Source organism: Phasianus colchicus, chromosome 2 (assembly GCF_987193195.1).
Source record: "Phasianus colchicus chromosome 2, bPhaCol1.hap1.1, whole genome shotgun sequence".
In the NCBI taxonomy this organism is placed as follows: domain Eukaryota; kingdom Metazoa; phylum Chordata; class Aves; order Galliformes; family Phasianidae; genus Phasianus; species Phasianus colchicus.
The window spans coordinates 24,854,987-24,881,330 of NC_143437.1; the positions used below are offsets into that span (position 1 = coordinate 24,854,987).

The 26,344-nt window shown below is 43.9% G+C and overlaps 2 protein-coding genes across 3 annotated transcripts in view; both read right to left on the reverse strand.

Annotated features, from left to right (window-relative positions):
- Positions 1 to 1,233: 1,233 nt before the first annotated feature.
- ZFP36L2 (ZFP36 like 2 zinc finger CCCH-type) lies at positions 1,234 to 3,134 on the reverse strand. The gene is made up of 2 exons (XM_031594900.2): positions 2,946 to 3,134; positions 1,234 to 2,793 (listed from the first exon to the last, which is right to left on the reverse strand). Exons 1-2 carry the CDS (start codon positions 2,994 to 2,996, stop codon positions 1,378 to 1,380), a joined length of 1,467 nt encoding a protein of 488 aa, XP_031450760.2. The 5' UTR covers positions 2,997 to 3,134; the 3' UTR covers positions 1,234 to 1,377.
- A 2,113-nt stretch (positions 3,135 to 5,247) lies between these two features.
- Positions 5,248 to 26,344, reverse strand: part of THADA (THADA armadillo repeat containing) — a 210,315-nt gene continuing 189,218 nt past the window's right edge. For both annotated transcript variants that reach the window (XM_090135152.1, XM_031594879.2), the window contains 2 exons: positions 5,993 to 6,159; positions 5,248 to 5,586 (listed from right to left, as the gene is read on the reverse strand). In XM_090135152.1, the coding sequence (XP_089991278.1) occupies positions 5,248 to 5,586; positions 5,993 to 6,159 (506 nt within the window). The remainder of the gene's footprint in view (positions 5,587 to 5,992; positions 6,160 to 26,344) is intronic.

Here is a 26,344-nt window from a genome sequence, read left to right on the forward strand (position 1 = left end):
AAAGTTTCAGATCCAAAGATGGCCGCCATTCTTACAAAATAAAGAGTGGTGAAATTTTGCTGTAGTCAAAACCCATCCCTACATTCAAATTATCACCTCAAGCATTAAGAGAAATACTCATTTGGTTGAGAAGTATTTAAGGCAAGCGTGGACCCTCCAAAAGGCACTGTGAGGCATAATACTGGGCACCCCAATTATTGCTACATCCGTTGAGACTACATCACAGTGTGAGTGGTGGAGTTAGGCAACGAGGAACACTTTTTGGTTATACTTGGAACGAGGCTGCGTCAGGTTCGCCACTTTGAAGTCTGATTGCCAAAAGTCAGTCTCTTGTTGTTGGTTTTCTTCTACTCGGACGGGCTACAACCATTTACATTCTAAAAAAATCCCATAGAAATTCCTCAAACTACTTCCACAGCATCGAGACCGATTTCTATACAGAAACCATGCAATCTTTCAGATTTACGTAAACAAGGAAAGAAATTAATGAAATAAATATTACATACAATCTCTTAAATTAAGAATTTTACTCATTTACAATAAAATAACCAAGTGAAGTTACAAAAAGGCATATATTACTGTGAAAAGAACACACTCCACATTTCGCCGATTAATAATGGCAATCATAATTTAAACATAATAAAAGAATATATATCTATTGCTTTTCATCATACCCGATAAATACAGTATGAACAAATTACCAATGCATACTTTTCACAAGATAATAAATAAGTTAAATAGTTTCATATTGAGTTGTGTGCAGTGACTCATTCATGCAATCAACTCAAAACAGCTAAAAAAAATTAAAAAAAAATCAGCAGTTATTCTCCAACAATTACAAACTAAACTCGGTCGAGTGCTTCCAAATAAAGCAACAACGAAAAAGAAAAGTTGTTCTAAGCCAAACATCCACTAAGTGGTGGCAATGGAACCAATATTAAACTTTGGAATGAAGGTTTTAGCATTTGTTATAATAATAATATATAGATATATAAAAAAAATAGAAGGTTGTTATCAAGGCATATTCTTGGCAGGATGTTGGATTTCGCGCTGGAGAAGCTCGCGGTGGGTCCGGCCGCGTTCCCGGATGGAATGGTGCTGCTGGTGCGGATCAGAACTCGTCTCCGGAGAACGAGAAGGACAACTCCGAAACACAAATCCCCCTTCTTCCAAGGTCTCTCTAGAAAAATAGGTTTGTTCAGTTCACGTCAGTCGCCCTTTCGCACGACGCTTTTCGCTTTGTTCAGCTCTCGTGTGTACATAGATAGGTTACGCGTATAAAAAAAAAAACGACAACAGACAAATAGAGAGGGGGGCCGGCTCGCTCCCCGCGCCCCACCGCCCGCGGCCCCTTCCTTCTTTCCTTCCATCCATCCTTCAGTCGTCGGAGATGGACAGGCGGCTGAAGATGGGCAGGCGGCGGCCCGAGTCCAGGCCGGGCGACTCGGAGCCGCTGAGCGAGCCGGAGCTGAGCGAGCCGCTCAGGTAGCTCTCGCGGTCCGAGAGCGAGTCCGGCGGGCTGGGCGGCGCGTCGAACACGGGCGACTCGGAGAGGCGGCGCAGGGGCTGGAAGCTGAAGGGCGGCGAGGCGGGGGGCGGCGGGCAGCCCCCGGGCGGCGGCGGCGGCTGCTGCTGCTGGCAGCGGTAGTAGGCGGCGGCGGCCACGGCGGCCGCGGCGGCGAAGCCGGGCGTGTGCAGGGCGAGCGGCGCGATCAGGCTGCCCAGCTCCTGGCCCGAGAAGGCGAAGGCGTTGTTGGCGCAGGGCGGAGAGAGCAGCTCCTCGCAGTACGAGGCGGAGGCGGGCGGCGGCGGCGTGCGGGAGCCGCCGGGGCTCTCCAGCAGCGCGGCCTCCAAGCGGCCGCCGGGCGGCGGCGGCGGGGCGGCGCCGTGCGGGTGCGGGGGGTGGTGTTGGTGGTGGTGGTGGGCGGAGAAGCCGGAGAAGCTGAGGCTGTGGTGCAGCTTGGGCCGCTCCCCGCCGCCGCCGCCGCCGCGCGGGTGCCCGAAGCCGCCGCCCAGCGGGTGCTCGCGGGGCGCGAAGGCGCGGAGGTCGCCGGTGCTGCCGGCGGGGTGCGGGGCCGCGTGGTGGTGGTGGTGGTGGTGCTGGTGCGGCGCGGCGGCCGAGGGCGGGGGGGCGGCGGCCGTGCCCCCGCCGGGCGCCGGGCGGCGCTCGTCGGCGTTGTGGATGAAGTGGCAGCGCGGGCCGTAGGGGCAGAAGCCGATGGTGTGGAAGGTGCGGCAGAGCTCGGTCTTGTACTTGGGGTGGCGGGTGAGGCTGCGCAGCTCGTGGAAGCCGTGGGCGAACTGGCACTTCTCGCCGTACTTGCAGGCGCCGCTCTCCTCGAAGGGGCGGCACAGCTCCGTCTTGTAGCGCGTGGAGTTGATGGGCGCCCCGCCGCCCCCCGAGCCGCCACCCTTGCCGGCCGCCGCCTGCTGCTGCTGGAGCTGCTGCATCAGGTGCTGGCTGCGCTCGCCGTTCTCGCTGAAGGAGCGGTCCCGGAACTTGTTCTCCTTGTTCAGCAGGGCCGTGGGGCTGCTGCCGCCGCCGCCGCCCCCGCCGCCGGAGCCCGGCTCCTTCAGGCCGCCGAACGAGGAGGAGGACGAGGACGAGGAGGAGGAGGACGAGCTGGAGCCGGCGGGGCTGGGGAACTTGGCGCCGGCGGCCAGGGCCGGCAGGTTGCTGGTCGAGTGCCGCCGCAGGAAGCCCGGCGCGAAGCTGGAGCCGGAGGAGGCGACCGGGGTGCCCACGGCCTTCTTGTCCAGCATGCTGCTGAGGTTGGTCAGCGACTTCTCCGTCTGCGGGGCGGCGGGACGGGAAGAAAAAGAGCGGGTTGCAGCGGGACCGCGCCGAGCCCGCGCCGCCGCTCCGCCGAAGTCGGGCGGAGGAGCCCCGGCCCCGAGCGCGGCACCCCCCGGCGCCCCGCGCCGAAACCCCCGCGCCCCCTTACCTTGCACAAGAAGTCGATGTCGTAGAAGGCAGATAACAGCGTCGTAGACATCTCTAGATCCTGTAATGGTCGGAAATACAGGAAGGACCGAACGATCCCGCTCTCCTCGGAGGGTTTGGAAAAGCCACGACGAGACGGGAGGGGGCCGCGTGCTTCGGAGCCGAAACGGTCCCGGCTCCTTCCCGGCGGGGCGGGCGGGACGGCGGGTGCCGGGCCGAGGCGGCGACGGCGGCTGCACAGCAGCGAGCGACCTGCGGGAACTCCGCGGCGCCCCGCGCCGCCTCCATATAAACGCCGCTGCCGCGGCCCGAGGGGCGGGCCCCGCTCCCCCCCGCCCCGCTCCGGCCCCCGCCCCGCCCCGAACCGAGCGGCCCGGCGGCGGCCATGGCGGCCCGGGCCCCGCGCCCCGCGGGAAGGGGCCGCCCCCGCCCGCCCCGCCGAAAATAAACCCGTGCCACGTAACTGCCGCGGGACAAAGGGCCGCGCGCGGGGCGGCGGCGGGTGAGCGCTGCTGTGCCCTGGGCAGCTCGCACCTCCCCCCCCCCCTCCCCGGACGGGCGGCCGCCCCGTGACACTGGGGCAGCGCCGGGCGGGAGGCGAACTTTGCGTCCGCGAGGCTCGGTTAGGCGCTCGGTGCTCGCCCGCCGCCGTGCCCGGCTGCAAAGCGCCCACGTCAGCAGGAAGCGCGCGCTGTCGGAGCGCGTTTGCAAGCACGGGCCCGGGGGTGGGTGCGTTCCTCGGCCGCCCGTTGGGCTTCGCCCCCCGCCGCGCTCCTGTGTCCCCCCCTCCCCCCCGACCCATCGCGGGCTCGCGGCGGGTCCGGCCCTTCCCGCCCCTCCGGGCCCCTCCGAGCTGAGCTCGGCGCCGCGCCGCCCCCTGGCGCCCGCCCCGCGTAACGCCGCCCGCCCCGGGCACGGGGAGCGCGGCGGTGCCGCCCGCGTGCGGTGCTGCCCCGAGCCCGGCGCCGCCGCTCCCGGCCCGCCCCTGGCGAGCTGCAGGAGCCGGCTAAGGGTTAAAGTCCTGCGAGCGGCTGGTGCGCGGAAACTGCGAGCAACGAGACCGCCAGCACGGACCTTTATTTGCTCCCTATAAAGGAGGGGGCAGCGCGGCGCTTGCAGCCGCACTACACACGCCGTGAGGCACCGAGCTGCCCGGTGCACCCGGCCCGTCCTCGAGGCCCACGGAGCTGCCAGAACGCGAGCTGCTGTCTCGCGGGCGCCCGGCTCTCATCGCGGCGCTAACTCTCCCCTTTGACCGAGCGGGCGCTCCGCTTTAAGTAACATACGTCACCTCAAGCCCTGCAACTGACAGCGAGCGCTGGGATTCGCGCTCACGCTCGAGCCCCGCTGCAATCTCGCGCCCCCGCCGAGCCCTGCCTGGAAGCGCAGCCCGCTCCGCCGCGGAGCGGCCCTCGCGCCCCACCTCCGGCCGCGCGGCCCCCGCCCGCCGGTGCCGCTGCGCACGGCGGTGCTCTACTGCCACCTGCTGGCCGCCCGTGGCGCTGTAAGGCCCGGTCCGGCCCGGCTCTCCCTGCTGTCCCGGCGCGGCGGCAGCGCGGGAAGCGCCGCACACAGCGCCGCCGCTCGACTCGCATCGAGTGAAAGCGGTTTGTAAAACGTCAGCATTTCGCAACAGGGCCGTTCGATTTGCAGGAGATGCAGGCACGCGATGCGTTACCTATTGCAGGTCCAACTACAAGGCTGACAGCAAAGTAAGGCTAACATTTTGCCTCCCTCCAGAGAAGAATGCAGTAACGTTTAAAACACAGTCAAAATCTTGTCAAGGGCAAAGAAAGAAGCCAAGGTTTATTTAAGTAACACTAAAAAATTTACCCTATCAATTTAATAATTATCATTCCACGCATAGAAAGAAGCCCCCCCCAAAAAAAACCCAAACAGAAAAACCACCCCAAATTTTTCTTGGTATTAAAATACAGAAGGTCAAAACTTGGACTAAAACATACCCTGACAGGTGGCCTGCACCTGGTTGAATGGAAAATATTAGGCTGAGCTGCTCTACTTCCTACAGTAGCAACAACAAACCATGCTCAGCCGAATTAAATTAGCAAATGCATTTAAAGGGAACGGTCCCCAGCAGCACACCTGACAAAAATCAAATGGACTCAGGGATGGAAAATGTGTTGGTAGCATGAATAGTGAACAGTTTGTGGCAGGCTTCCTGGGCTCATCACGGCCACATCTCAGCTCCATGGATACCCTCAGGATTGGCTCCCTGCTGAGCCTACAGCTCCCTGAGAATGAACTTTTAGGAATTTTGTAGCTTTTTAGGAAGTTCTGGTAATTTACTTTTTCAGATTTCCATCTTTGCCCTTGTCAACAGACTGCAGCAAATTCAATATTTTAAGGCAGAGTGATATTTGCTCCTTCTGAATGGCCAATTCTGTGAATTCTGCCGTCTTCAAAAATTCTGGACTTGGAGGTAGGGCTGTAAGGAGGCAGGCAATGAGCTGGGCTTGGTCCTGGGCCCTTCTGGAGAGTCGGTCAAGCTCTGCTCCATCCGGCAGGGCTAGGTGGGTCACCTGGGCGAGCAGCAGTAAGTGTTTACCCAGCAGCCTGGCACTGGTCAGCTTCTCTGCCCAGAAGTTCACTTCCCCTTTGTCAAACAGGCACTCGTCTTCTTCCTAAGTGGAAACACAGCCATTAGAAAAGGACCCATGTGGCATGGCAAGTGCTAAGTGAGGCTCTAGCGAGGCAGGAGAGCATGCAGTCTGAACCCAGCAATCAGCAGCAATGACAGTAAGTGCAATTAGCTGCAGCTGCAGCCAGCAGCCATTTGTTAAGTACCTCTTGATTTATTGCATTGTTTGTTGGTCTTTTAATTTCGTGCTGATATTGCCAGGCCACTGACATCAAACTCTATTTATTTATTCTAAGCACTGTCCATGTGATTTATTTTTTATTTTTAACTGTAATACAATTAATATTGGAGTAATGACCATCAGTCCACTCCACTATTCTATTCCACCCCACCACGAGCCTGCAGAACCACAGCAGCCCTGCCATGGGACAGCAGTGGGTGTCACTTACTGGGCCGGATGGCTGCAGGCCTCCCCTTGGGTCACTGTCTCCCAGCAGCCACCCCAGCAGCACTGGGATGCCAGCATGCGTCTGCCCCCACTGCTGGAGCTGCTCACACAGCGTGCCAAAGGCCAAGTCCAGGGCCAGGGGTGCGTTCATGACCCTAAACGTGAAGCCTAGCAAGAGAAAAGACATGCAACGATTTATAGCGAGACCAAAATTTACACAAACATGTTTATAATGACGAATCAGACTGGAAGCAAGTTAGATGTGACACTGAGAGCCTTTTTTCCAGTTCCAACATCATACACAAAGCAGCTGAAACACTGATGCTTGATACTTTTTCCTGCTCACGTAGTGACATTCCTTACTATGGATGTCTGTACACAGAGATGTCTGTTAGAAACACTTCCAGAGATTGTCCTGACACCCCAACATGGTGACTATTTACACAAACCTGCAGCTATGCCATAAATCTGAGCTGATGACTCACTGGAACCCAAAGCCTACAGCACATTATGTGAGCTGGGATATAAAATGAGTCACTATTTGGTATGCAATCCCTTTATATGTGGTACGATATACACATACGCAACATGTAAGAGAGATCAGCACACAAGACAGGTCTGCAGAAGATGCTAAAGAAGGGCAAGGCAGACACTGTTTACAATATCATCGCAGAGCTCTGTTTACACAGTTTTTCCTATCGGCTTCTACAGTATTTTCCCTGGGGACTGAAGAAATGAACAAACAAATGCCAAAACTGCACACAAAACAGCCACATGGTAGTTCTTCCCTAAACTTCCCCACTGGCCAGCAGCCTTGTTTGCATTCAGACCCAGCCTCGGCTTTCACAGATAAGGGTTTCACCAGTGGTAACATTAGGGCAGTTTGGTTTTTTTTTTAATGAGAAAGAGGACAGGAAGGGGACAGCTAATGAACAAGTCCCTGTTAAATCCCTGTTACTGTAAAACAGATTTTGGCAAAATTCACCCTTGTCCACAGTCACCAGCAAAAAACAGCTGCTCACAGAATGGCCTTACTTCTATGCAGTGACATCGTAAGGATGTGTCATCGCTGAAGACTGCCTTTTATGAGCAAAGTAAATAGCAGAGCCAGGAAAATCAATGCAGAAGGAAGAAGGCAAGAAATACGGTCTGGGTGCACCTTCTGCTCCCTATGCCAGCAGCACATTTTCCAGAGCTCGGGAGTATTTTCTGGTGCATGCTGGCACAGAAGAGAGATCGTACAATAAAATGCGTCTGCGTGCCATCACTGGGGAAATAGGCATGCCAATGAGTAAGGAAGAGCAGGAAACAACTGTGGGCAGAACAGGCTGATGACAAGATGAGCACATAGTATCTGATAGACCGAGCGAAGTCCAGAGCACATCAGGGAGGATGAATTAGGATTTGAGACCATGAGAACAAAGGACTGTAATAAAGAAGGGAGTGAAGGAAAAAGAACAGATGGTCCCTTCTTTATCTCAGAGTTAGATGAGGGTACATGGAAATCTCCTTGGACAAGCCACAGGAAGGTAGGCAGTCAATCTCCTGGTGACACTAATAATGCTACATACGCAGTTTGTCTCTCTGGTAGGCAGTAAAATTTTCAAGCCTGTTTCCTTCATGTGAAAACTTATCACAGTATCAGGGCATCCCTCAATTTTGTCAGTGGGAGAAACTTTGCAGGGGCACAGTGCCACATTCCCACACCATTTACTTTAGGTATTGGTTTTGCTGATGTTTCTTTCCAAGTCTTTTCTCTAAACTTGCTTCCTCCATTGCTGTGCCCACTGAGGCCTCTAATTATTATGTGAAAATGCCCTAAACTGACAAGGTAGCAAAACAAGTGATATTGAGGTACTGCTTAAATCAAACCTGCATGCTAGTTATTTTTCAACAGTGCAACACAGAAGAAAAAAGCTTTTTTGTAATCAGAAAGCATGGTAAGCTTGTAGAGGAATCCTTGTGTGAAAACAAATGAAATTGTATATATTTATGTTTATTTATATATATATATATTTGTATTTCTAGTTATGTATTTTTTTTCTTGAAGAAGAGAAAATTTACAAGAACAATATATAAAGGAAGTCTAACACACAGGAAAAACATGAAGGCTGAACACAGCACTGTTCCAAAGACACAGACTGGCCTCCTGTGAACTGCAGACAGCACTCAACTGATCTGCCAACTGAGCACATGAGATTTACTGCTGAGGCCAGAGGAAAACACAGAGGCATCCCGTTGATAAGGCTGAAACTTAAGCTTCAGATGTTTGGGAAAGAGCCTGCCAACACCAGGCCTCCGATGGCCTCCTGGCACTTGAGGTGTGACACAGGCTGAAGGGCAGATCAAAGCCCGGCCCTGCCGCAGGGCACCAGAGCGGCTGCGTGGTTTCCCCACCTCTTCCCCAGCTGCCATCCCTCACACCGCACACTGCCATGAGCTGGCTTCCACAGCAGCTCACACAGGTATTTGATACTAGAATAGTTCAGGACCTGAGCTGGAGACTACCACTGCCACATAGGCAACAAAGCGGTGGAATAAGTATTCAAAGGTGTATCTACTCCCTTAGCTTTTGAATGCTGAAGTGATACAGAGAAAGAACAGCGAGCAAAGTTACTGCACCCTTATGATTTAAAAGGTATAAAATGCTTTCAGTGGGGAGAATGCTTTCTGGCTTTGATGACCCCCTGCTTTAAAAATAGCAGCACTGAATGCTGTAAGCATGTACTTATTCTTTTAAGGTACCCACAAAAGGTGCGTGTCTTTTAAAAATCAACGTGTGTCTTCACTGACATATTAACTGACAAGAACTGTTCCTCACATCAGTTTGCCTGCAAAACATGACTGCTTTTTAAGAAGCCACGAAATTACCTGATACTGAGCTCATGACTCACACTGTGACTTCAGCAGCGGTCTGAGCATACTGGAAACTCTCTATGGGCAGGTGGTTCTCTCCCTCATACCAGCCTCTGGCCATGGCCTTGATGCGTAAGTCCTGCCAGCTCAGGTCCTCTGCTGAGCACCTGGCGAACTAATCCTCAGAACAGCAAAATAAGGATTTGGTGTGCAACAAAGTGTGTGGGCTTTCCTGCTTGGTGAGTGAACTGAGCTGTGTGCCCTGCAGCCTGAACGGGCACGGCTGGAGCTGGGGATGGCGAGATCCCACAGCCCCTGCACAGAGCAGGAATGCAAGAGGAGGGAGAGCAGGACCTCCCCTGGCAGCAGGCTGTCTGGGCGGGTCAGCCAGCACCCAAAGCTTCACCACCAGAGCCGTGTAAACAGCCTGCTAACCGAAATGACTCAAACAGCTAATAATAGCCTCTCATAATGTAAGCAATTACATATTTTAAATAAGTGAATGGAAAAAAAAAAAAAAAGATTTCTAGAACCCACTCCTGACTGATAGCCACAGGGACTAAAACGGCAGAAAGTGAACCTGGAGAAGTGGCTATTAGCAAACCAAAATACCATAGTGCTCCTACCACAGCAGTTCTGCAGGCTATCAGACTGTGTCAAAATGATCACTTATCAGTTATTAAAACTCTAAAGCACTTATATGTTCCAATGTGCAAAAATACAAGCAATATGATAAGCATCTTGTTAAATAAGCCATTACAGGGGCTGAAGTACAAAAAAATTCTCCATGCCTTAAACAAGTAGTTACAAGCAGAAGAATTAATACTACTCCCTGAAATGAAAAACAAAAGATAACCATCAGGTACTACATGTTTTTTTCATTTTCAGGAAGTGAATTTTCATAAAGGGAAAGGGGTTAAGTACTGCACTGTTTTAGTCTTCTTTGTTAATCCACCCACATAAAAATTAGACCTCCTACATGCACATTCATATACTCCAAAAGCTTTGATCATGCCAGATGTAAATATTTATTCTAGTAACATATTACAAGTCCTCAAACTATACAATTGTTCTCTGTTAAAGCCTTGGTGATATTATGGAGAGCTGAAAGGATGTATTAAAAGCACACGCATGGGAGACTTCAACAACAACCGTGATAAAATATGAGCAAAAGAGAACATACTCCTTGCCTAACAAACCATTTTGTAATTGTTTTTACATTGGAGATTGTTAACTGAAGTTCATCTTTGATCAGAAGGTAATGCAGTTTGTACAGATTATATAGCGTGTTCATAATGAAAATGAGAAGCACTACAAGGGAGCTCAGCATCACAGCCTTGAGAGCAAGCATCACAAAGATCAGGGCACCAACAGTGAGAATGTTGTCAAGAAGAAGGTAAAAGATAGGCTGAAACTGAAATTACAGAGAATATTTTAGGAGACTAAGTATATTCTAATGCAGTAAAAAAAGTGCTGCCTACCAACCAAGGCATAGCCAGTACTACACTGCTGTCAATACAGTACTTCATAGCACTTTGGTAAAGTAAGACAGTAGGATTCTTGCTTCAGAGTCAGCACACACATCAACCACGTCCACTGAATGCTTACTTGGCAAAACTGGGGATTAGGCTGATACGTCACCTCAACAAGATGATGACTTCAGCAAGAGATTGGTTTCCCATCTAAAGATGGTAGAGCCAGCACCACTCTCATTAATACCTGTAATGTTGGATTTGCAGACAGGACGTTTCAGCTACTGAATCAGTACTCATTTTGGTAGCACTGAAGGTTTTCTTTTGAGTGTTATGTAATAACTAGGGTTGCCCTTATTCTTGGTGTATCAAATATAAGAGAACTGGGTGGATGATGCACTGCTGCAGATGTGACTTCATTTAAAACGCTCAGCTCATGTATGCACGTGCTTCCCAAAACTTAAAAAATCTCAAAATTAAAAAAAAAAAAAATCCCACTGGTCCATCCTGTGAGTTATATAACCACGTCAAATAAATGGAGGTTAGAAACTATATTTCTTATGTTGAAAGCACCTGCCTGTATACTCTGAGTTAGACAGGAATTGTGCAACTCCACAGCAGTGCAGCGGGCAGGTGTGCAGCCACCAGAAAAACCAGAGGACCAAAGAAGGCAGTGGCAGCAGATAAAAAGCCAGGAGGCTTTAATTCCCACTCAGCCTCCACAAACACCACTACAGTGTGACCCTCCTTCAGGATGTGAAGATTAAAAGGACAAGGGAGAGGTAAAGCAACAAAAAAAAAAAGAAAAGAAAAGAAAATGCAGAACCGTCAACCTCCAGAGAGCTGGCAGAGGGCTGTTCACAAAGGTGCTTGTTCATTGCACTGTGTCAGTTTAAGTTACAAACATGGCAATTTCCAGTTTATAAAATGACTGGTTATGTAAAATCTAATATATAAGCAGATTCCTTTTCATAGTGTTTCATAAAAAATCAAAGGCAATTAGATCATTTCTATCCTCTCGAGAAATAGCATTCCCCCGGTGACGTACAACTACTTCATCTGTTTTCCATTTTCCTGCCCGAATCTGCTTTCCAGCCGCACTTTTTCAGGGTGACTTTAAAAAGAGGCCTTCTTGACATCATGCAGCACGATGTCAAAACACAACACCATTACAAAACAAACTAATCAAAACTAATTTCTTAATGGTTGCAGTCTCTGAGTATAGCAGCAGTAATGCTCCTCTCAGCTTTGGCTTTGATTATAACCAGATCCGAGTTAATAACATCTCTGATTATGATGGAAACTTACAGCTCAGGACCAAACAGAATATTCAAGTCCCTTCTTGAACAGAAAAGCATGAACATTAATAGTCTTTTCAAAACCATTTTTGGAATGTGGACAGAGCAATATTTTTCAACTGAGAATTATGTTTTAAATACACATACACAGGCTTTTCCCATACATGCCATGCCTCCTTTGCACAAAGGGTTTTATTACCAAACAACCACAGATCCTTCACAGGAAATGAGCATTTGGACTTCAATTGCAGAAACAACCCCCTACCACAAAGCCACGTTCCAGTTTAAACAGCAAAAAACCATCACCTCCCGCATAAACCCACAGAACTTTTGGAAAGGTAAAAAATATTACCCTCAGGCTAATTATTTAGAAGAATGCCAATGGAGTATATGTTTGAACCCAGTTAGGTATGTACTGGAAAAATGAAGATGTCTGCTCACAGTTTCAAATTCGTATCACCAGAATTAAATACATGACTTCAGATTCCTATCATTGGTATGTTCTGATATTGAAGGAACTTCTTGCTTTGCACCAAGAAAGACTACCAGATGTAACTGAGATGTGTATTCCAGCTGTTATGCAGGAACACTGGAGGCCAGTTTGCATCATAGCTGCATCATAGGGATTAGAGAATATTATCTGAGAATGGTGGTGAAAGACTGATTATATAAGGGATAAAGGAATAAGGAAACTGGGGGTAATCAATGTAGGAGATTGTAGACAAAATGCTTTGCAATACTTGAAAACCAATCAATATAATTCAGGATTACATTCAAATGCATAAAGAAGTATTTTTACAGCAGAAGTAAAAAGGCAGGCTCTCCTTCATTATTGAGGAGTCGTACAGCCACTACCACTGCAGCTTGCATAAGGTGCCTGTCAGGGTCTGTAAGCTGCTGCCCTGCTTATTCACTTGCAATTAAAATGCTGATAAGAAAAAAACGACACATAATAGATTATTCACATGAACACTTCATTTAACATTTACCATTTCCAGACTCCATGGCTGAGCACATACAATTATCTTTCATGTATTCTTTCTTAATTTTCAGGAACATAACACTCATAACCTTTATATAACGGTGCCACTGTGTAATTAATAGAGCTAAATGAAGCGCTGTCAGTAAATAATCAGTAGCCAACCCTTGATGGATGAGCTGATTCTAATTCAGTGCATTTACTTTCAATTTTAATTAGTGGCATTGTATTCTACAAAGCAAACAGTTCCCTCACCCATGTGATGATCTAACACTGTATGAGAGGGCTGAGAACAACTTGCAAGGTGTCAAAATAAATTTAGAGTACAAAATAAGAAGTCACAGTGATTACACATTCTTATATAACGTAATCCTTTAAAAAGAATCAAGTAATATTAAATTCCCAGAACAAAACCCACTGGTTTTACCAAGTACCATACATCTCAATAAACCCTGCTAAGACAAATCATGACTTTCAAAGCGGTCTCTCCTCTTTTTTTAATTAAGCTAACTGATATGAAATACTAAGTATAGATTGGTGGATTTCTTTTTGCTAGACAAAAATACAGGCATAAAAATGCTATGTATTTCTACATACAGGTATTAATGCAGCACCATACATAATCTTTTTGGTACAATAATCCTTGTTCCAGATGCATGCTCGTTGCAGCTGCTGACAACTGCTAGGCAAACTCTTCACTTTAGAATTGCTGGAATTTACAGTCATTTTAGATTACTGGAAATTTTTCAAATAGATACAGGAAACTTTGAACTACTAAAGACCACATGCATTACAGAATGCTTTGAACCAGTTCTATGTTTTCTCCTAAATGTTAATTCACATTGGTATGTCTTATCTTTCTTCCAGCAGTTCTGAAGAGGCATATTCCTGTAAGGAAGCCATAACTACTGAGCATGTCTGAGAAGACTCCTGATAACTATAAAGCATCTGATCCAGGAGTATGTATGATTTACTGAATGTAGGTATTTTTGAGCAGAAGAGCAAAATAAAACAAGTCTTCATGTCTGTATTGATGCCATATAATTAAATAGCATGGGTAAAGGTTGTTTTCAAGGTAACATTATTTGTATTTCATTTTTATCCTAGTTTCATATTACTTATTAAAATGGTGACATTCAAAAAGAACAGACTGTAAGATTGCTCTTAGTGCCATAAATCTCATATATTATGATATTTGTCAAAAAGGTACATGACATATTCTCAGCTTCTTTGCTGGTCAATTCACTAACTCCATTTTCTCAGTATGTAAGAGCATACACTTACAAACTCAAAGCCCACAGAAGCTGTTCACTACACAAAAACCTGATGAAAAAAAACCCTTGCATTGAAACCTTCCAACACGCATAGCCTGGACAGACAACAGATGAATAAGACGAGGGGATGAAACTTGTTTGCAAAGAATTGCTCACAAGCAGTGTTATTTTTATCTTTTTCCTGACAATAAACATACACAGATACATAATGCCATAAAAATACCGTTCGGTTTGCCAACACAATCTTATGACAGAAACTATCAAAACTACAAATCCATGATGCTCTTTCTTTCCTGTCAAGATCCAAATGCCTTCTAGTGCCTGCTTGCAAACTGCTCTCTATGCAGTGTTGTAGCATCTTCTGTTTGCCTCTGGCTTCTGCTCTGTGTGCTCTGAGCTCCTGCAACTCATGCCTCCAAGGGACCTAGGTAAGCATTCAGCAAGCTAGTGACCTCCTTTATAAACTGGTTGAAACGACTTGCTTACCTGCACAAAACAGCTCTCTGGGAGAGGCAGGAGTAGAATGCTAATCACAAGAGCAATACTAAGTGGCTTTGGCATGTTCTTTCTTGTGATCCTGTCTTACTTTATCACTTTGCAAATGAGGTAATGTTGTTAGAGATGTTTTCTATGCTGTATGTTCCTGATTCAGCATCAGAGCAAATCTGTCTTGTTAAATGAATAAGAACTTCTGGGTAGGAAAAAAAGAAAAAACAGAACAAACAAAAAACCCACTGACAAAAACAAACAGCCATGCTGTGATAATGTAGATAGCCCCTGCTGCCTTATACATGCAGCACAACATCTTTGAATTAAGGCTGCATTTCCTATCTTATCGATACTTGGCTTTGCAATCATACTAATATTCTTAGTGTAGAGAAGATGGGAAGACAGCAGTGTGACTGCACAACTTTCCAAGTTTCAAAGCAGAAACAGAAATCTATACCATATCCAAATAATGTGACATATATTGAAGCTCATGAACCAGAGAAACAATGAAATCACAACTCTGACTCCTCAGACATCTGCCACTAAAAACTAATGAAGAAAGAGCAAATGGTAACAGCACAGGAGATGTGAGGTGTACAGATAGCACAGCTTCTGTGTCTTCGATCTAGCCCCAGGCAGCCGATTCCATAGTATCTCAAAGCAGGTCTAATTATCTTGACTGCTTAAGTCCTCCTTTTCTTTTGAAAACTCAAGGTTTGACACTCAGCCTCTGAGTGACCTCCAGTCATACTGTCTCCCAGAATACTGGAAAGTTCCCCTTTTATCTCCATTCTGCTTCTTCTCTACATTCTTCTTTTGCTGAAGCCAGACCAGTCTCCTCTCACCCCAGTCCTCACTGAAGATCCTTCTCCTCTTTTATGCCTTCCTCTTGCACTAAAAAGAACAAGGCTCCTCATCTAACCAGGCTGAACTCTCAATAGTTCAGCTTAACTTTTCCAACAGCCCACAGAATTTTGCCGAGTTTTCTTTTATCCATTCTATAACCAGAAAAGACAACTGGTTTCTCTATATTTTGCCGTACCAATAATATCTACAGCTATTAATGAAAGCACGTTTCAGGTTTTCATTTCAAGTACCTAAACCCAGCCTGGCCCAGAGCTACCCAAAGCAACACTTCTAGAGTCCTTCTGAGGCATTGTGCTCCTGGCATACGGCACATTCAGTAACCCCACTGGGAACACAAGTAAGCATTGCAGGAGCAGAGAAATGTAAATGGTTTATTGAGCACAAAAATCTTCGGAGGTTTTAGCTCTTAGACTCCTTGAAGTCCCTACTGAAACATTTCATGGTCTTATTTTCTCAGCAATTCTTGCACACATTTTATCAAAGTGTCTTGCTTCAAAACATAATTATAGCATTCAAAAGAAAAGACCTTCAGTTCTTTTTGTAATCTGCATAAAGAAGGCATGATTCCCTAACTTCTCATATAGATTCATAAATAGATTCGCATCTACTGTAGTAAGAAAAAAAAATTCTTTTCAGTATGAAAAATGCCAATACCAACTATTAAGAACTAACGTAAGTATCTGAAAAACATGACTTTATAATGAGAGGTGTAGGTAACCCTAACAACAGACCATCAGCCTCGCTTACAAAAATACACAGTTCATGCACAATTCATTTAATTTACAAGACAAATTTTAAGAGGAGATGGAGACAGAAAAGCAATAGGCTGTTAAGTTTACAGAAGTCAATGGAAGGTCTATTGAAAAGGTGTGAGAAACTGGGAGGATGAAGTCAGAGGGCAGGTGGAGATGAAGAGAGCACTCAGTGCACAGAAACAATAACAGTGCTGCTATATTTTATTCAATCACACTGACAATCTACAAGAGTAAACAACATCAAAGGGATTTTTGTTCCTTTAAAATAATAATAAGGAAATCAGCAGGCATGCTTCTGTGTACGTGGTTTCCCACCACAACTTCTGAATGAGCTGTGCAGTTTCAACCCAGTCTGTCAAAAAGGACAAGAGAATCCAAAATATTTTGTCTTGTTTCTATGTAACTAGCCAGCTGCATAGAGAATAGAGACCTTGTGATTGTCTCACCTAGCAAAAGTTGAAACTTCGGTGATTAGACTTGAGAAAATCCACGCAAAAAAAAACCAAATCCATGAGAAAAAAAAAAAAAAAAGCTCCCTTCATTTCACTGCTCAAAGAACTTTTCCTTAAATAAATAATTCCATGTACAGTTAAACTCCACACTAACAAATGTATGTAACAGACATTTATGTCTTTAACATCTTATTTTTCAGTCCATATGTTTAAAATGAGTTTCCTTCAGGGAAGACCATATTCTGCTATAGCCTGCCATGGATGGCACAGCCTTCACCATTACTTGTGAGAATCATGTCAAATCCTCTGGTTTAGAGAATATACCTTTATTCTATAACAACCTTCCACAGACATAATCATGCCAAAACTTACAACACAATGCAAAGCAAGGCAGCTAACAAGCAAGAGCTGCAAATATCGTCTCTGCTGCTTCTGGAAGTTTGAACTGAAACCACTACTGTGTTTTGTAGACCAGCACAGGATTTAGTTCATGTATTTAAGTGATATTTCACCCTGAGATCCCTTATCTCCAGGATCTCCTTACATCCTGTTTTATTTGCATTCCAGGGTCTGTACCAACCTCACATTAGAGGAGCTTGAAGTCACTGGCTCCAAACAATCAAGTCTTCTGTACTTTGGCATAACCTAAGAAACCATTTCTCTTCTCAGTAAGATCTTGCCTAATTTCACTGGTCTGTACAACACACGTTGCTTTAGAAAAAGGAATGCAATATTGAAAATATCTTTTCTGAAAGACCCTTGACTTGTTCAGTAATACCATTTATTTGATGCTATTAATTTTCACAGAAGATGAGATGTATCTTGTTTCCTTGACACTTCTGAGATGCAGTAGTGATAGAATAGATAGAATATGGAGTATTTGTATACTATATTGCAATACAGTGATTTACTTGAATAATTTACATGTGAGGAATTTGAATTGAGGAAAGTTATCATGGAATTTAATTCTTAATCGTGCTTCTTAATGTCTGTACACTAGACAGAGAGCTTTCAGTAAGAGGAAATAGAAAATGAAAAATCGATCTTCTCTTGTTTACAGCAAATGCAAGTTAAATTGAGCATCCTACAGCCAACACAGTTACATGCTAACTTTCATAAACCTTACAAATTTCATAATGCAGTATGTCCACAGAAATTCAGCAGGATTTGTGCAACTTCAGCTACCTATCTGCTACTTACGTGTACTGCCCTAATATGTAGCATTGCTCTAAACACACTTCTGTTGTGTTAGTACTTCTGCTTGATTCATATGGAAAACGTTCTGCATATTCAAAGTATCTCAAGGTTAGATAATAGAATTAAAGTGGGGGATTTGCTCACAACAGATTCATTCAGTAATTAAAAAATATCAACAAATGCCAAATGAACAAAAAAACCCAACTTTTTAAAAAGTATATATTTAAGAGCCTAAGTTTACACTCCACAAACCTGAAGTTCTAGTATTACAGTGCACAGATTCTGGAATTAGGGAAAGAAGGTTTTGTTTGGGTGTGAATTTATAAGAATGAGTACATCAAAGAAAAATCTAAAAAGTGTAACTGTTGTCTTCAATACAAACATCAATAAGCTTGAGTGCATCTGCACAAGGGAAAGCAAAAGTGTAATTAGCATAGAACATGAAAAAATGAATGGGTTTTATTAGTCTTGGTAATAAGATATTGTAAGTCTAACCTCCACTGTGATCAAGCCAAGTGTATAAGTTAATCAAGGCCTTCACTGAAGTATTTCTGTTAACACTTTCATCTTACCAGTGGGAATTATTTACAAAAACCTTTTCCACTGCTAGCATGACAAGGTGATCATTAACACAGCACAGACCATGCAAAGGAATGAAATTAAAAACATGCGAAAGTGGCATGACGCTGGTACTGTAAGCAACTACCATAAATCATTCTGCTCCTCAAAATGATTTCAATAGTCTTGCTTGAAATCTAACAATCAAAAGCCTTTTACAAAAAGCCTAATTCTTGAAATTTAAATTTCTAGTTTTCCCAAGGAAGTCTTACTTGACTTTCTCATGCATGAGAAATCAATCTGTTCAGCAAACCAGTTCCAAGTTCCTCTTTTAAGAGCTCCACTGGAACTGATTACAGAAGAAAACAATTTTTACACATCTTAGGTTTTGAAGTAAGGACCTGCTGCGTCCCTTCATCCCCAACCTTCCTTCATCCCCACTCCACCACTAATTAAAGCAACCAAATCAGTGGGAAGTCTACAGCTCAGGGAATTGGTGATACCACAAAAATAACTTTCATTCTGTGGTGCTGTTTGGCCCTGGCACAGGTAGGTTCTATCTTGGTTATTAAAAATGCCGAGTGCTGACTTATGTGAACAGAAGGTAGTGGTTTAGGTTAGTCTGCAAAAGCATTTGTGGTCCTCACCTCGCTCCCACACACACATACGCAAACTGTGTCCAAAAATTTGCTTGCAGAAATGTATAATCTCCTCCTAGGTGAAATCCCAATCAGTGGACAATGACATTACAAATAAAACGTATCATACATGCCCTGGAATGGGGGCTTTGCAGCAGATGTTTTTTGCACAGGGCTACGCACAGGCTATCAGCTTCATTCTTTAGAGGAGTTATCTTACAGTCAAGTTCGATGCAAAGGGCAGAACAACAGATAGCACTGTTATCTCTGTTACCTCTGTTGCAGAAAGACAGAGACCTTCACTCTCCACAGCTGCCAAACAAAGTTTTCTGTGAGCAATGTATTTACAAAGAAATAATGGACTACTTCCTATAGCATTAGATTTACACTTTTCAGCATGTATTCTTCTATATATAATACAGATGAATATTTAAATTGAAGTACTATATATTTAGTCTAAGCATGAAGAGTTTACGAACTAGATTTCTACAGCACTGAGCTAGGCTTTTCAATTCGTTGAAAACCTGTAAAATTTTGCAAGCTCTCCAGCCCATAATATTTTTTCAGTTGCAACCCCAGGTCAACCTTTACAAAGCATACTGCTATGATGGATACACCTAGCCAATCCTCTCACTGATCTTTTACATCAGAACTTTCAGAATGCAGGTCTCAAATGCACTGCGAGGGCAGTGTTTAAGATACCAAAAATACCACAGATGCTGGGCTGTATCTATTTGTATTGCTTTCCTTCATGTGACGACTTCTGCCTTAAGCAGCCTAAGGAGGACAGAGACAGTTGCAGGTTATGGATAACCCAGATCTGTTTGTGCTAGCACCCTATTTGCTCCAGCTTTTACCCTTGCCAGCTAATGAATGAATGAAAAGTTACACACTTCCATATTCCGTTTTATTCCAGTAATACATTCTAATCTTGGTAGGAATACTGTAGCAAAATGTTATACAGATTATAGGCGAAATCCAGCAATCTTTATTTATCGTGGAACCTCTGTTCTGTCTTTAAATAAATCTGTTAAGATCATATTTCAAAATTCTAGATAGGAAGAAGCTAAACATTTTTGTTGATTCTTAGCATGCCCAGAATTAGCAGTGTGGAATGCCAGCTACAGGAAACAACAAACAAACTCCCAAACCACAATGCTTTGTGACTTAGCTGTAAGAACTAGTCAGCGCAGGGCAGATAATACAATTTGTTTTTACCTAGCATTTCTTACAAAGGCAGACAACACAATGAACTCTGGGTCCATGAGCCCAAAGGTAACTTCCAAAGAGTTTTCCAAATAAAATATTTAAGCCAATTTTCTAGCCTTTTCTGCCTACTTTTCCTCTGCATCCAGGGAAAATATCTACACATTATTCAAGAGTCACCATTAAGACAGGAAAAAATCGTATTACAAATGCAATCTGAAAGACTTCAGTTACTTCTCAATCAGATCTTCCAGTCATTTTCATAAAAATAGGAGACATTTTTAGGGTATAAAACTAGAATGTCAGATAAAAAAGAAATGTTAAAGATTCTGAATTTACCTATGAGTATAACATTATCATACAACTAGGCCACAGGTCAAATCTGCTTCTGGAACAGGACTAAATTTATTCTAGCAAAGAGACCAGATGAATTCATTTACACTCGTAAACCTCAATTCTTTCATCTTGCAACTGACCTGTAATTGTACCCTTCTTAGAACTATTACAGTAGATGTAAAAAACACCAAATTATAGCTTCTAGCCACAGTAAATATTTCATAATCTCTACCACGTGTCATTTTGCTTTCTGGAGCAAGCTTCTTAGATGTAAGGTCATCATAGTCATCAGGTAGTCACCAACTACCACAGATATTTACCATCTATTAGTTTGCTGTGATTAAATTGAATCTTATATATGCACAAAGAAGTATTTACCTTTAAAAGCACAGAAGAGGAAAAACAGATGTGGTCAGAGGTATTGTCCTCAAGTAGAAGCCTGCATGTTCAACATTTTAAGGAGCATATCCTCCTCTGTGAACCCTACTCTACTTACAGTCCTACAATTACAGATAGTGTTGGTGCATTATCTGTGATGTTACCTTGCACAGCCTGTGGTACTTTTCAGTAACATCTAGTGTACTTTCCAGTGCAGAGCGTTCTCGTAATTCCCAGCAGCACCCCCTCCATCTCCCTTGTTAGAACCCCTTTCAGCGTATTCCAGGAATACACTCACAGCTGTTTGACCTTTCCTCCTGTCCTCAGCATGCTTTATCTAACATAACCGAAGAGCTTTCACCACCTTAGAGTGTCTGTGAATACACAGTCCTGCACTGTATTTGATTATAACACTGCAAACTGCTGCCAGTATTTGACACTTTACCACTGAGGTGGCAGGAAATATTTCTTTTAACATAGACTATTACACAGATACCACACACAGCCTTAATAAAATAAGTATCATTTGTGCAGTTTCATCTTGTTCTGCAACACGAACAACTCTGCTTCACTATGGGCTTTATCTGCTGTTCACTGATTCTGAACTTCATCACATCATCTTCTGCTTCTGCTGAGATGGGTCTTGTCTACTCTCAAAGGCCGTTTGGCTAAATGCCTCCTGCCATTGAAATTCTAACATTCAGCTCAAACAATTCCTCTTTTATGGCACGTCCAGTTCTTCTTGGATTGTTGTGCATCTGGATACCAGAATGCATTATCAAGAATACTGTCAAAGCAAAATAAACACTGGAGCTGATCCCAGACAAAAAATTTACGTTAGCCTTTCTTCCACTTGCCCCCAGCACAAGGCAAACCAGTGTGTTCTGGCTATCACCAGGAGCAGTTTTCCATCAGTAGCCCTGACAATGCTGAGGACTTTTGCACACTTCCCAAGAGCCCTGTGACACATCACAAGATCTGACTAGGAGGACGTTCTGGTCATCAGACTCCAAATTTACAAAAGACTCTCCAGGCAGCTTAAAATTCATGGATGTTATTAAGTACTCTGTGAATGCTGTTTTCTCCTACCCAGGGCAGTTGGGAGGACTTGAAATTGATCCAACTGTTGGAAGCTCTTAACTTTCCACACGATAGTGGTTGACATCATGTACTTAGAATGAAAACGTTTCATCTTCTGCATGCATGTGCCCCTCCACAGCACTAAAAGTCTCATTTTCACGTTAGCAAATGGAAGAGCACTAGATAGCTTCAGCACAGTGCTCTCTACAGACAAGTTCTGGTTTCATGGTTTTCATAACTCCTCAATCTCTTAGGAATCTAAATAGGAAAAAAAAATGCACAACCCTTACTTAAATCAAGAAATTGAAACGTATCACCTATGATCCTGCCATAGATTCCACTTAATGCATCCTCAAAGCAACGTATGCATGCAGTTCCCTAGTTTATGTTCAGGTAATTACCATCTATTTCTTTAAGGCAGGCAGCTGCCAGAACTGGTTTTAAGAGATGTAATTAAGTGAATTGTTTGGGGCCTCGGCTTACAAAGAGGTCTATTAGCCTAACCTGAACATCGGGGCAAGTCACCAATGCATGAGAAAAGTTGAACCCTACACATTAATCTTTGTCCAGGATCAGAGTAACCCAACTCGTTTTTTATTCACCACACTCCTCCCATTTGCCTCCTTAGAAGGGAGGCACAATGCCAGCACAGAAATATAGCAAAGTGGTGGATCTCTCCCCAGGTTTGGCAAGAGGACAGATACATCAGTCAGTCTCTCTCCTTTATTAGAAGACATTAGAAGAAACGGACTTTTACTATGACCAAGGTTTCCAGATACTTTAAGGAATAAAACACAGCTTCAAATACCAACAAGGAATTGAGGCAGCAATGAAAGTACAATGTATTTCTTTACATTTTCCTGTGCAGTATGTGGGATGCTTTTATCACGGAGCTGAATACCACCAATGACAATGGTATCTGTAGCATCTGGGTTTTGCACAGCATTTACTCCAAGTTGTTTCACCAGCAACTAGAGAATGGATTTAATTTGTTCCCTTGTCCTGGAAGACTTCATGGATCAGTTATAAAGGACATTTGGGGGTACAAATTTTGAGATCATGTCAGTCACCCATGATTTGCTGATATTACCTGTGGTGCTGATGATGAATGCCAGGCCATTGGATGGTTTTAACATCACACAGCCAACATTATCTCTTATCTTTCAACTGATTTACAAGATCTTCTCAGGGCACATATGTATGAGAACTTCTGCACAGCTTTAGATTTACCGAAGAAGATTTTTAAAGGATAGGTTAAAGGAACATAAATCTGACCAAAATTTCTTCTCTTTCAAATGTAAATACAGTCTGATCTTTTCTTAACTTCTCCTTTTCTACCTCTGTTAAAGGCTTATTTATGCATCCCTCCTTCAATAAACACATAAACATGAGACTTTTAGCACACATCTTCATGATAGATACACTTACTTTCTACAGTCAGTAAGTTTTTATTTAATTTACCTTCTGAATTCATGATGTGTGGGGAAAAAAAAAATAGAAGCACAAGGAACAGCTTTGCTTTTCTTCATGCCACAGAGACAGCATGAGTGACAGAGAGGTTCTATTCAGCCAAATGCTAAAGAATAGAAAAGAATTCAGTTACCTTGTAAATGTTTCATTATTTAATCTAATGAAAATACTTTTTTCCTCTCCTCCCAGAAGCACAATTTAACTTCCCCCTTAACTTACATTTACACTCTCTAGTCAACAGGCAGAACAAAAGTTACTGAAAAGTGAGTCTCCTCCATACCTTTAGTCTGAGAGGTTAGAGGCCAGTAGACCACAGGTCACATTATGACTTCCACAGGAATCTCAACCAAAACTGCTGTGCAGACCAGCAGTGCCCCTTTCCCAACAGCATATCTGTCATTTTCACTAATCACCTTTCTGAAGGTTAAAAGTCAAATGGAAAGGAACAACCAGGAAGAAAAGTGACTTTTGCACTGACTTTTATGCAGAAACTCCTGAGACAAGAGTACAAGTATCTACTACTGTTTTGTTCTGAAGTGTGAGAGATGGGAAGAGAAGGATCAGAATCAATATTCTGTCTATGTCACCCATAAACCCAACCCTATTCTCAGAATTAGCCCAAAAAGTGGCTTCCAGAGAGCAGCCTTGCTCATCTGTAAGCCATGCTGCTGTGACACTATGTTGCTGTGTCACTAAGCCGCTGTGCTTGTATGCAGCAAGAGGTTCCCAAAGGCCTCAATCATATTTGAGAAAATTATTAGGCTTCTATATCACTCAGGTACATTCAAAAGTTGACTCAGCTCTGAAAGCCTAATTGTTCATCTGCACTTCTGAAACTGTCTGAGCTGAATCAAATCAGCTAAATTGGTGCTAATGCTGACAATGCTTAAGATCTTAACCCAACTTAAGGTTAACTTGGTAATTTACCAACACAAATGTTAAGCTATCTAAATGTATTTGCTTCACAGAATTGCTCAGGCTTAGCTGTAATAGTAAAAAAAGGACAGCTTATTTAAGTTTTTCCATTTCTGGCAATCTTATAACTTTAGAAAGTGCTTCTCTGGATATATATAAAAAAAAAAGCCTAGAGCAAAATGACACCAGTGAATACAACTTTCATTCTAGCAAATGAATTTGTCAGGATATTCAGTAAAGCAATCATCAACAGAGAAAGTAAACTCCTTTTTCTTCTTTCTCATAAGAAGTAACCCTCCTGGATGAGCAATGCTGCTTGTGAATAGGTCTAGACTTTACACAGCCACGGGTCACTAATTTAATTAGATTTCAAAGCAGCTATTCTACATTTACACTGAATACAATACTTCCTGTACCCTCCCTCATTCTAAGAAGAATAAAACAATCCCACAGAAGTTTACACCTCAATGCATGAGGAAACAACAACAAAGTGTACTTGCAATACCTCGAGTTACAGATTGGGTTTATATTGTTCAAGTTATTAGTAAAACCTTAACTACCTCATAAGTTATTTTTAGCAAGCAAAACAAAAGGTTTTCTTGTTTCTAGTGAGATAGGATTCTCTTCTGCCCTGTTCAGAAAATGACCGCAGCCAGCCAGCCAACCTCATTAGCCCACACCCTCCCATTAGTTTTTACCTAATTACAAAAATTAAATCAAGCTCATCTGAATGAATAAAATAAATTAAAAACATGAACTTTACCAGTAACAGTAGGAGCTTTCAGGAGAAGAGAAAGACAGAGCAGAGTGAGCACAGGAGACCTGCTGTGTATCAGTTTGGTCTTCTGAGCTTTCCTCCTTTCACTCAAAAATAGGGGCTGCAATTCTGACAGTTCTTTTATCACTTCTGTTACCCTCTGTTTCAGGCTCTGCAAGGTTACTGCTCTAATTATTTGAGCGATCCGAAGCTGCATGGATTATGCAGTTATTTGAGGAAATGGGATTTTTTGTTCCCACTAAAAGCCATGAGGGAATAACAAGCAAGTTGACATTCTCTTCCAGGAGCTCATGTAATGCTTCAAAGAATTACACAAGATAGGGGCAGTTACAGGAAGCGAAGCCACACTAATAGAAAGGTCCATTTGCCTCCAGTTTCACCACCTATAAATGGCCTGAAAATGCAACACGAAACAGTCACACTGCTACACGTATGCTGTAATTCAGCAACATGTAGACAAAGAAAGAATGTCCTATAACAGTTATATTAACAATCTATGCAAATAAACTGAGTTTGCTACTAATAGCAAATAGTCTAGCTTCACACATCTTCCTGAAGCAGAATAAAAATTCGGACTTAGTCCAGCTGCTGCATATATTCTCTTGTGCTATATTCTGCTGCAGGAAAAACAAATACCAGCTTGTATCAATTATCAATTCTGCAGGCTTAATCAGGGTTATCAAGCTATAAACAGAGATTCCTTTGGATCTCAGACAAATAAAACACTTAAAGCGTTCATTCCCTAAGCTGGCAATTCAGTTCTTCTGTAGACAGCTATGGCTAGCTGCTTTACATGCAGTATACACAGGTGAGAGTTCTGTGGAGAGCAGACATGATAACGCTTGTGCCAACATCTCTGGAAAGTTCAATGCTTGGATTTTGTAAGCAGTATTCCTGCTTTACATGCAGCAAATTAACAGCAGTAAAAGGTGACACTCACAAGAGTGCAGTCTTTCTGGAAATATAACGTCTACTTGGGCATAAAGATGTTTGAAGAACAAAGAAAACTGAAATTATAATAGGCTGTTTACTCTCTTATGTTAACTAGTGTTAATGGCAATGAAACTGAAGCAATTACAGAGTGCACAGAAATAGCACTCTAGTCATCCAGTCCCTGTTTTGATCTCTTGAGTCATCTTTCATTCTGATCTCATGATAATACTGCTTCGCCACAATATGTATTTGTCATCACATAATGGAAATGAGAAGTCAGTCAGTATAAGATATCCAGCAGATTTTAAGAAATGAAGGATTTAAAGAGAGTTGTTTTATATCTTCTAATGAATTCTAATGAATTAGAAACTTCAGAATCTATGCTGTGATAAAAGGAAAGACTTCCATGGTATGAGACGTGA

Excerpts from the sequence above, each read along its gene's own strand:
- ZFP36L2 (XM_031594900.2), bottom strand. The coding sequence starts at position 2,996 with ATGTCTACGACGCTGTTATCTGCCTTCTACGACATCGACTTCTTGTGC. Across the intron at positions 2,794-2,945 it reads ACATCGACTTCTTGTGCAAG|ACGGAGAAGTCGCTGACCAA; the intron begins GTAAGGGGGCGC and ends GCCGCCCCGCAG.